The 11,011-nt window shown below is 42.1% G+C and overlaps 1 protein-coding gene across 1 annotated transcript; it reads right to left on the bottom strand.

Annotated features, from left to right (window-relative positions):
- Window positions 1–101: 101 nt before the first annotated feature.
- Window positions 102–10,922, bottom strand: aldh6a1 (aldehyde dehydrogenase 6 family, member A1). Its single transcript, XM_006632214.3, has 12 exons — window positions 10,747–10,922; window positions 8,449–8,490; window positions 8,103–8,177; window positions 6,692–6,853; window positions 6,403–6,481; window positions 5,753–6,055; window positions 4,847–4,968; window positions 3,578–3,767; window positions 2,984–3,165; window positions 2,508–2,687; window positions 1,475–1,573; window positions 102–1,112 (listed from the first exon to the last, which is right to left on the bottom strand). The coding sequence occupies exons 1-12, from the start codon at window positions 10,783–10,785 to the stop codon at window positions 1,008–1,010; spliced, it is 1,578 nt and encodes a 525-aa protein (XP_006632277.2). The 5' UTR covers window positions 10,786–10,922; the 3' UTR covers window positions 102–1,007.
- Between the last annotated feature and the right edge of the window lie 89 nt (window positions 10,923–11,011).

Raw genomic sequence — 11,011 nt, 5'->3', positions numbered from 1 at the left:
TACCAGAGGAACTGAAAATTACAAGTGTATGAAAGAAATGCATATTAACATAAAACTGGTGACTTTGAAAACAAAGCTAACTAACAGATCACACCCAAAAGTCAAAATATTTTAAGTTTTAATTATTTCCTGACATTGTTCACATTCAATGCACTGATCACAGTTTAGGACCAGATTTCAGTGTAAATCGTACTGTAAAGAGTTTCTGAAGTCCCGTCATGGCATGTAAGAAGGTCAGCAGTAAAAAAAATGGGATCAAGGTTCTGAAGCAAGGGTGTTTTTTAGAAAGACAATTTAATTGAAATTTATTTTTTTTAATTAATCAGAGAACAATGACTGCTTTTGGTGAAAATGTGTCAGTAATCAACAAAAATTCTGATTTTAAAGCAGATATTCAGAAAACCCATTCAACTCACTGGAAATTCCTAACAAAATAAATTTCATCAGCAAGGACTACAAACATCCTGAGGTACAATATGTGGGCACATCCAATGACCACATGTTACCAAAGCAGTGTATCCTACCCCAGATATTAATAGCAGGGTATAAGTTCTGTTATTCTCACACAAACCATACAATGTAAAGTACTGATACATGGTAAGTAGATGCCAAAGAAAATGGAAAAGAGCACTGCATGTATTCTTCCTAAATCAAAGGTTTGGCGCTGCTGTGTCACTTGCTTAAGATACATTAACTAAATTGTACAGAACCCTCCCTTGGAAAGTAACTGAAAAGGCACTCTTTCCCAGTTCCTTATGGAAGACCCCACACAGTGGTCTACCATCCCTTTCTCAACGCTAACAGATGAAATGTATGACTGTGTGTTTCAAGTATACACTAAGACTGAGGATGCACATCCTGCAAGAAAGGAATAAGGAGACTAAAACAAAAGACATTGCCTCTGACACTAACTATTTAGGCTTGCCCGTCAGTTACATTCTTTTCCAGATCTATGGCAGTTGCATTTTTGCATCGATATTTCACAGAAGTTTTTCAGAACGGCTCTCCTAGCGTCCCATGGTTGGCATGACAACAGCAGGGCTTTTCAGAGTGGCATCTTCCTCCTTCCACTGAGATGTGACAGTCTTGATCTGAGTGTAAAACTGAATTCCCTGCAGAAAGCAGAACACCCTCTTAGATTTGAGTTGTTGTTTTTATTAACCAGCCATTGTGCCTCCTTTAATAAAGAGTTCAGCTTGTGCTTTTTTTTGGTGCTATTTCTGATGACATCTATAAAGGAATAAAGACCTCCCCACAAAGAAACAGTTACTTTTAATTTCTTCGTTTTTTTGGATCCTATCAAAAGGCATTTACAGTACATTCATTTTAATTTATTTAACAAGGAGTGGGGGATCCTTCTTTAACAAAACTGTTCAAAATTAAAATGATCTATTAATTGTCTTGACCAAACATGGTATATTACACCTTGGCTGTAATATTTATATTTTTTAATAACACACAGTAGAATACTCACTTGTTTACCATAGAAGTTTGTATCCCCTCTGAATGAACCTCGAGACCCAGTGAAGGAGAACATGGGTAGAGGCACAGGGATCGGAACATTTACTCCAACCTGCACCAAGCACAGCACATTGTGGCCATCACACCAGCAAGCCATCAAACCTACCATCTGAGGGATTACGACTGAACGTCTTCACATCAGAATCACCCTAAAACTACTAAGATAATGGCAGCATTCCAAAACTTCAATAAACAGGTGGCATTTCAATATGATATACAGTAATCTCTTACTATCTCAAGAAAAACATGCCGCACGCGGAATTAACCAGCATTAGAAATCTGAATGAATAGCTGCATACGGGTACATCACAATACAAAAAGACAATGTGAAAACTAAAATCAAGTTATTTGGAAAAGCCATTTAACTAGTGGCAGATAACTGGAAGTAAAATCTGGCAGATTTAGCAAAAGATTTTCTTTTTCAGGGCTGGAAGTTTCTTTATTTGAAAGAATTGTTCAAACGTGGGTGTAATTCTGAAAATAGAAGTGTGTCCCCTGGCTGAAATCAAAAGCAAAGTGGTTTTGTGGCATCAAGCTTCAGGGACTTCTGCTGGGCTTAAGAATATCATAAAGGGAAGGACGAAATGCTCTTCACTGCCCAACGGTTGCAGGCTGCAGATTGGGGGCCAGAACTATTTTTCTTAAGGCGGATTAAAAAAATAAATGTGCTTAAAGAAGGCTGATATTGAATACTAATCTCCGGAGATACCGGTAAAAGTATAATGTAGACAGATTATTTGCAAAAACAAGATCACAGAGGTTCTGCCCTTGGCAGCAGCAATCTATGTTTAAAAGAAAAACATGTTTGCTCTCAAACAATTGTGCAACACATAACAATACCTTTTTGGTACAGAATGTACACATAATGAATCAGCAGCATACCTCAGTTTCTTGATGGGATTTGAGACTAATGTGTCCTGCACTGAAATTCCCTCAGCCTCAGGCTAGAGTGATTTTTTGGCCAATGACCAAAGTGCTGCTCCTACCTGTCCAACATCCACCTCGTGGGTGTACTTGCGGGCCGTAGCTCCATTAGTGGTGAAGATGGCAGTGCCATTGCCATACGGGTTCCTGTTCACCATTTCAATAGCTTCATCGAGGCTCTCTGCTTCCAGGACCACCAGGACCGGTCCAAAGATTTCCTCTGTGTAGCACTTCATACTGGGCTAAAGGGCAGGACAGTGGGGGGGGGAGGGGAAAAGATACACTGTGACATTGTTTTTGGCCAGGAAGCCACTTTACTCATGACAGTCAACTTAAACATACCTTGCAAATTCGTGCACATGACTTAAGTTAGGGCTGTAAATCACAACGCCCTTTCAACCCACGCCACAAAGCGTCTTCAGTAAAAGCCTGCGGTACCATCTAACTGATGGTTATAAACTGAGTAAAAGACTGAACTATGTCCCTTGATGACGTGGAGGGAAGCCGAGTGGCGCTGGACGAACAGACTGATCCTCACTTTGACGTTGGCCAGGATGGTGGGGCCCACGAAATTGCCCCTCTCGTAGCCCTTGATCTGAACGTTCCTGCCGTCCAACAGCAGGGAGGCGCCCTCGTCCACCCCACTCTGGATCAGTTCACACACTCGCGTTCTGGCCTGAGGGGAGATCAGGGGCCCCAGGTCTGCACCAGGCTGGTCCCCTGGGGAACAGGAGAATCGGCACATGGATCAGGAGCAAGATACCGACTGCGAGCTGGGGGGGCTGCCCCACAAACCTACAGGGGAGTTTCAATTTCAACGCAATTTTACTGCAAAGAAAGGGGCATGATTCCATTTTGCATGTTGATCCCCTTCTGAAATCAGGGTGGAACAGAAGGCCACTAAAAGCAGCCATTTACAACTACAAAGAATCATCAACCTTAAGGTAGTAGCTACTTCAATGAAGAGATATATCATTTCAAGTGCATGTACACCTCACGTTCCGGGGCTGAAGTAATTATACTTCTCAATCAGTCTGCTTATTTCTCCCCATGGATTTCTAGGTTTTGAAACCACCTGTGGAAAAGAGCTATAGCTACAAAATCAGGCAGGGACCCCCACAGCCAACGGTACCTGCGTTCACTCGGAGCTTCTTGGACTTCTCCACCAGCTCCGGCAGCCAGGCCCTCGCCTCGCCCACAAGAATGGCGGTGGAGAGGGCCATGCAGCGCTGCCCTGCTGCGCCGAACGCGGCGCCAACCAGCTGGTTCAGAGTGTTCTCCTTGTTGGCATCAGGCATCACCACCCCGTGGTTCTTTGCTCCCTGGAAACAGAAGGAACAGGCTTCAGGTAGGCACACGTCACTAACGGGAATTAAGTCCATCTTAAGACTATTCTACCCCTCTCATTCATTTTATTACTACTAAACTACTTGGGGGAATCTAAAATTGGAGTCTGCAGAGTACTTTGCTTAGATCCAAATTTCGACATCCCTGAAATGCCTCCGAACTTCAGTCCAGCATCATTCTTCAACAGAGCATTAAAAAGTATCTGATAATATTTTATTGCCAAGAAAAATCTCTTGCCCAAACACGGTCAATGAAGAAGAAAGCGAGGGGTTGAATCACAATTTTTAGCCTACACTGCCATCTCCTGGACAAAAACAGAAATAGAGAAGTATTTAAAGAGTTCTAATGTTTAGAAATGTTCTAGATGAAAATGTTACTCAGTTACTCAGCACAATTCCAGATCACCCAGGCGACCTCTTGTACCCCCAGCAACCTCATCTCTTGCAGGAAATGCCCAGCGATCTATGTTGGGGAAACCGGAAGGAGACTAGGAGACCGCTTCAGAGAACATGTTAGGGCTGTGAAGATGATTCCTCCAAGCCCATAGTTTCTCATTTCACCTCAGACAGCCATGATCACACTGATCTCTCCGTCTCTGCTCTCAAAGAAGGGTTTCTTTACTCCCACAGCAGAAAGACACCAGAAACAAAAATGATCCTGAAACTTGGTTCACACCTTCCCCCTTCTCTCAGTGACAGACTTGTTTTCATGTAATCCTCTCTATTCACATGCAGGTTTCGACTTCACCCCTCCGTTCACCTCTCACACCACCTGAGTGGCCTCCCTGCCTCTCCCCTGCTGCCGCCTCCTCCCCTCTCCCAGCCTTTGAACTCCTGTGCTATTTAATCTTTGCCGTCTGCCCTGTCTTTGTCACACCCGAAGAAGGCTCCACAGCCGAAACGGTGTGTTTTCTTTCTTCTCATTTCAGCAGGGAATAAACCTATTACTTGTTCCTTTGCAGCCTACGGATGCTGACGCAGCTACTCACCTGAAAACTCTACTATTATCTGTTAACAAGCATGTCAAATGAGGTATCTATGTGCCAGATGTGTACCATGTTGGACTGCACTCGTTTGCCATTTTTGGATCCCCTCTCATAGATGTATTCTCCTGCCTGGTTTGAGCCCACGAAGCTGATGGCCTTGATTGCAGGATGGTCACAGATGAAGTTTACAGCTGGAACAAAACAAAAGTTTCACATCGATTCGGGTTAAATCATCAGGGCTTCTGGGCACAGTCAACCTTCCTCTTATTGAGAAATTCTGCATCAGGTGTTCACTGAAAAATATATTTAATATATAAGTGCATGGGCTTCTGTCTCTGCAAATGGAGTCATGTTACTACATGTGGTTTTTATTTCTACAGTAAACAGGGCGAACAGACATCCCCAACACATTACCAAAATCTATACCGTCTGCAATCAGTCAGGCAAGGTAAGAAATCAATGGACAAAGTAAAGAGAGCACAATGTAGAACGTTTATTTAATCTGTCCTTACATTCACTGCTCCAGCCTGTTAGGTAACCTTAAGAAACACAATAAAAAAAAGAGAGCAGGACTGAGAAGCGAAAATCCTCTATGTCAACTAAATAGTGCAGAAGGGCAATATAACCACTGACTGTCATGGCCACCTCCTGCACAGTGAATTTGAGTGCCTTTCATCTGGGCGTCGATTTAGACAGCCTGATTCAAATGCAATAGAACTCACTTTTGTTCCCACAGCTCTTAACCTGCTTAATGTGGACAACTGTCTGTATATTTTTACTTTTTTCTTTCTCATCAAACACGTATGTCTCTTAATTATTAATGAGTTCACGTTGAGTTAAATGTATTGTGTATTGTGTTGCTTGCAAAGGAAATTTCCCATCTGGGACAACAAAGGAAGTAAGATTGTGCAGATAGAGATCAGGACTTGATCGCTGGGACTCAGGGCGGTCAGTGGAAACTCTGAGTGCTCTTACCATCATGCTGTCCATGGATGATATTCAGCGTGCCGTCTGGTGCGCCAGCATCCTGCAGCAGCTTGGCAAGCAGCATGGTTGCCCCTGGAACTCTCTCGGAGGGCTTCATCAAGTAGGTGTTTCCACAGACCATGCCCATTGGAAACATCCACAGGGGGATCATGGCGGGGAAGTTGAATGGCGCAATGCCCGCACAGACGCCCAGGGGCATGCGGAACGTGAAGGTGTCCATGTCCTTGGTGATGGAGGGCAGGGTCTCTCCTAACATCAGAGACGTGATGCCACAGGTGTGCTCCACCACCTCTGCACAAGAGAACCAAGCGCTTCAGCATCTTGGGGCATAACTACAACACCCAGATCACAGCACAGCTGGGACCAAACTCCCTGCGTCTGACGTTACCAAAAAGCCAACCTTCCACCCCAATGTCAATCACAGGCATAAAGTGTCACTTCAAGTCCAGATTTCTGCAAACCTTCAAAATAGGGACAAAGAGGGAGCATTCTGCATGTGAACTTCCTAGACCTATAACTAGAAAAACTGCTGTGTTGGCACAAGTAAACTTTACCTTCAGTCAGAAACAAACACAAAACAACAGGCCGGTCTTGCTAGTGGTTGTGTTTGGACAGAAACGCGACAGGGGCGGACTCACGCAGTCCTCGAAATACGTCTCCTTCTGCGTCCGCCAGCGTCTTCCCCTGCTCCAGAGTGATCAGCTTGGCAATTTCTTTCTGGAAATAACACCAGCGATGTGAACAGACTCAGGGTGGGGAGGTTACTGGAGGTGAGACGTAGAGGTAGCTCGGGGGAGTCCGAAGAAGAAGCAAAACAAGCACAAAGTCATTCCTGCGGGTTTGGAAAAGGCCACAAGGAGGACCTTTCCTCCAAATTCATTTTGGGACAGAAAAGGACAATCCCCACAGTGATGGTGGGACTCTTACCAGGTTGTCTTTGATGAGCTGCTGGTAGCGCAGGAATATCTGCTGACGGGTGAGGACAGAGGTGGCTGACCAGGAGTGGAAGGCCTTGGTGCACGAGTTCACAGCAGCCAACATCTCCTCCTGCGTTGCTTTGGGCACTTGGCCAATCACTTCATTCGTGGCCTGTGGAACAGCAAACCCCACAGCAGGTAAATCGGGACTAGAAATCAGGAAAAAACCACATTTGTTTCCCAACGACGCGCTTTTTCTTTCTCCTTCCCATTCTCTGATTGTGCAGTGCGGAGGTGGGCAACTCTGGTCCTTGAGTGACGCGTTTTGTTTCTGGTTTTCATTCTATCTCTGACCCTGGCAGCATTATGAAACCAATTAAATAAGAATTTGTGTTTTCCAGGTGCCAATCTGGTGCTGTTTGGAAGGTACCTCTATACCCTACAGAAACAAAGCATTTGTTCCCTACCCTTGGTGTGATGCATTAAAGTTACAGATGACAGAATTAAGATGGTTCCAGAGAGACTTTTCTTGTAATTTTGTGCACCCAGGGCCAATTTAACTAGCTTGTGGCAGTAAGGATTTAGCAAAGCTCCTTGAAAAAGCACTTTTGCCAAACGGTTGAAAGTAAATCAGTAAATGGCAGAAAGATAACACACAATAATGATGTAAAGCCAATGGTATGACAGACCCACGTCACCAATATGTCACTTGTGATTTTTATTTTACTTATTTTTCTTGAGATTACATCACAGGCTGTCCTCAGCCATGCCCGCTGGAGTCAGACAAACACCATTTCCATATCTAGACTGACCTTTAGAGCTTGGTTACAGCAAGATAACTGCTGAACTCAGAAAATTATATTGCTTAATTATTAAGCAGTGCTACCCGACATACAAGTTCTTAAAATAATTATTAGTATTTCTACATAATACAATAATAGTAGATTTTCATAGTGAAACACAAAACATACTTTTCAGCATGATGTAACGATTAAATGTAACTTTGTCTTAAATGATAGTATATTTTCTGTTGGCTGGGTTTTTACTTGTTGAACTAAATGTTAGTCAATAATTAATAGGCATGGTAGAATATACATCTTCAACTAAACTAGAGTATTTTCTATTTAAGGACAACATAAAGGGATTAAAGCAGTCACATATTCCAGACAGAGGCTGATTAAAAGTGCACAGCTGTAGAGATCAGCCATCTGAATGTAACTCATTGCATCATGGCAGGTGTTTGTAATTAACCTCTTTCACAGAGTAGCAGGCACGGGAGGCTTTTAAAAAGTGAAACTGCCAAGTTAATCAAATATGCTGTCAATTAAATTCATAAATAAGGATGCAAGCATTTGAAATTGAAAGGTTTAATGCATCCTTCCCTTTATACAAGTGTTCAGGAAGTGTTAATGGGTACTTACAGGATTATGAATGTCAATCCATTCTGAACTCTTGGATTCAATAAACTTTCCATCAATGAACAGCTTGGTTGTGGGCTGTGGAAGGAAGAAAACTGTAAATAATTCAAGAGCTTCATCACATGCAGTAAGAACCCAGTAACAACAATAATAGTGTTTATGAACAACAAACCCTATTATCCCAGATGCCTCTCATCACAGTGAAGGCTAAACTGCCTGAATTCACGTGGAAAAAAATCAACAGAGACTACATTACATTACCTTGGATGCACAGCAGAATAGAAATGAAATTTTGACCATCGCATTTCTTCCCATTAATTTATAAAATGAAAGAAATGGACCAACTCACCACAGAGGAGGAGAAGTACATTCGCCCAACACCAAGGGGCACCTGGAACACAAGAGCATGGCAAAGATAAGCTTAGTGAAGTAAACACGCTGGTAAGAAGGCAGAAAAGAAGCTGTCGTATAACTAAACTACACGTTAGATTTTGCAAAAGTCCTTCATCGGCATTCATTGAGAAAAACAGCAACATGGCCTTGAAGCTGAAAATACTGTACAGTAACAAAGGTAAAACAAACACTCATTCAGCTTTTATTAGAGGTCTCTTAGATCTAACTCAACTGAAAATTCGATGAACTATAAAACAATCCAGGCATCCATTTTCAGACCGCTTCTTCCAATTCAGGTTCCTTGTCCCAGCAAGCAACGGGCACAAAGCAGGATACGCCCTGGACGGGACGCCAGTCACTCGCAGAGCGGACGGACACAAGCATTCATCTGGAACTGAAGCCAGGGCCCCAGCTCTGTGAGGCAGCAATGCTGAGCAACTGTGCCACCCGACATATAAACCTTTACTTTTAAATCATTTACTGAACTGTTAAATTTGTAAATAATACAGCAAACAGCCTATGTCCACAAAAAGAAGCCTACAAATGAAAAGAACATTTGAAATAAAAACACATTGATATTTTACAATTATCCCCACCATAACTGAAAAGTGCTGTAAGGAATTTTGTATATGCATTTTCTCCATTTGCTAATTAGTAATCTCGGTATAAAACACTTTGCCTTGAAAGGGTGGAAGGAGTGCACATCAAACCATCAGAAAGGCTACAAACGAGAGGCTGTTGGCCCAGTTTGGCTGCTAGGAGCAGCTGATTCAAGTTATCCAGCTGTGTCTTGAAAGAAGATATGTATCGACTTCGACAACATGGCTGGGAAGATTGCTCCAGACTCGTACAAATCATTTTGTACAAAACGTGCCTCCAGTTATCAGTCTAAAAAATGTCAAACTTTAAAAAATCAGTTTATGATTGTCCCCTAGTCTTTATTTCGATGTTGTAATTCAAACATTTTCCCACTGTCCTTAATACAGTATGTTATATCCACCTTTACTTAAAGCTGTAATCTCAAACTGTGCTGGCTCCACAACACAGCAAACATTTTGCTCCTTAAGGCCTATTGCATAACTTCGGCAGTGACACACAGTTTGTATCTTATGACCCCTGACAGTGCTTCTGGATGATTTTCTCTTAACCTTCAAATTTTGCATTTAAAGGTTGGCTGGGGGGAGTTACTTATCTAAAATTGTCATTTGTGTTTAAAATACATCCAAAAGAGAATTTGTATTTTTCTCATTTTATTTAGTTTTGTTGCCTTGTTTCAGAGTGTTCAACTATCCTAATCTAAAGATCTAGAGAAGCAAGTGAACTAGATACCCTGCAGAAGCTTGATGAAATAATGTGTATCTTTAAATAACCAAAAAGGCTTTTAATCGCCGATTTACAATAAAGCCTTTTATCAGTGCAGTCAAAAAAAAAATTGATTGAAATAAGACTCTTTAAATTCTAATAATTGTGAGCTCTTGTTCTTTTTGTTGATGGTGTAGATAGCAAATATTGTATACATTTATGCAGTCAAATTGAAATGTGAAAATGCACTTCAGCAAATGATAAAAGGTTAAGCATGTATGGATCAAATTACTGTTCCATGACTCTTGTTTGTTTGCATGAGCCCTCTTTTTCAGATCAGAGAATGATTTTGTTGAAGAATACCAGAAGTACTGGCAGAAAAAGACTTACAGCCACGGAAGAGGCAGCATTTTCCTTTTTTGACAAATGACACTGAGTGATCAGGGAGAACTGGTTCTGATACAACACCTAAATGATGAAGTGCGTGTTGGGTGAGGGGGTTAAGCTAGGCAGGAATTTAAATATTAGGAAGTTTCTATACCGACAAGATCACAAGCACATCTGAACTTCAGTCTCTGAGCACACCTTGCTTGACCTATCCTTACGAAAGTAAAAAATCTAGCATTTTACTTTTTTTTTTTGCATGAGCCCACCTGAGTATAAGCAGCTTTTATTCTGCAATCTCTATTTCCAAATCAAATGATCACATGTAATTTAATAATGCGGCACTCACTGCCAGGATAATTTTAGTTACCAATCAATTTGGAAAAGACAGCTAGAACACACCGCATATTTTTAGCAATAAGCGCACGAGAAGTGTCTTGTATGACTTTCAGGCAAGAAACTCCAGGAATGCGCTGGATACTAAAAACTATCGAGCAAGGAACAGAATTGTGTAAACAAAGAATCTGGGACCAAACCAACCCATAAACTGTTCACAATGCACTCTTACCTTATTCCTCCACACGGATCTGATAATTGCTGTTGCCATGATTGCAAATTATAGCTCGCTATGAATTAAATCCCTAATAATTTCACAAGATTAACCCCCGCCCCCCGTAAATTTTTGACAGCAAAGGAGAAACGACAAACTCCTTCACACACACTTATTCGTGATGGGAGGGGAAAAAGACATGTTCCACCAATCGTTATCTCGGGGAAAAAACCTCCCACCGCTCTCGGAGGAGAATTGGTTCCCAGTTTTCATCCACCTTGCT

The sequence above is a fragment of the Lepisosteus oculatus genome, chromosome 8 (genome assembly GCF_040954835.1).
Source record: "Lepisosteus oculatus isolate fLepOcu1 chromosome 8, fLepOcu1.hap2, whole genome shotgun sequence".
Lineage (NCBI taxonomy): Eukaryota > Metazoa > Chordata > Actinopteri > Semionotiformes > Lepisosteidae > Lepisosteus > Lepisosteus oculatus.
This window is presented reverse-complemented; position numbering and strand designations above follow the sequence as displayed.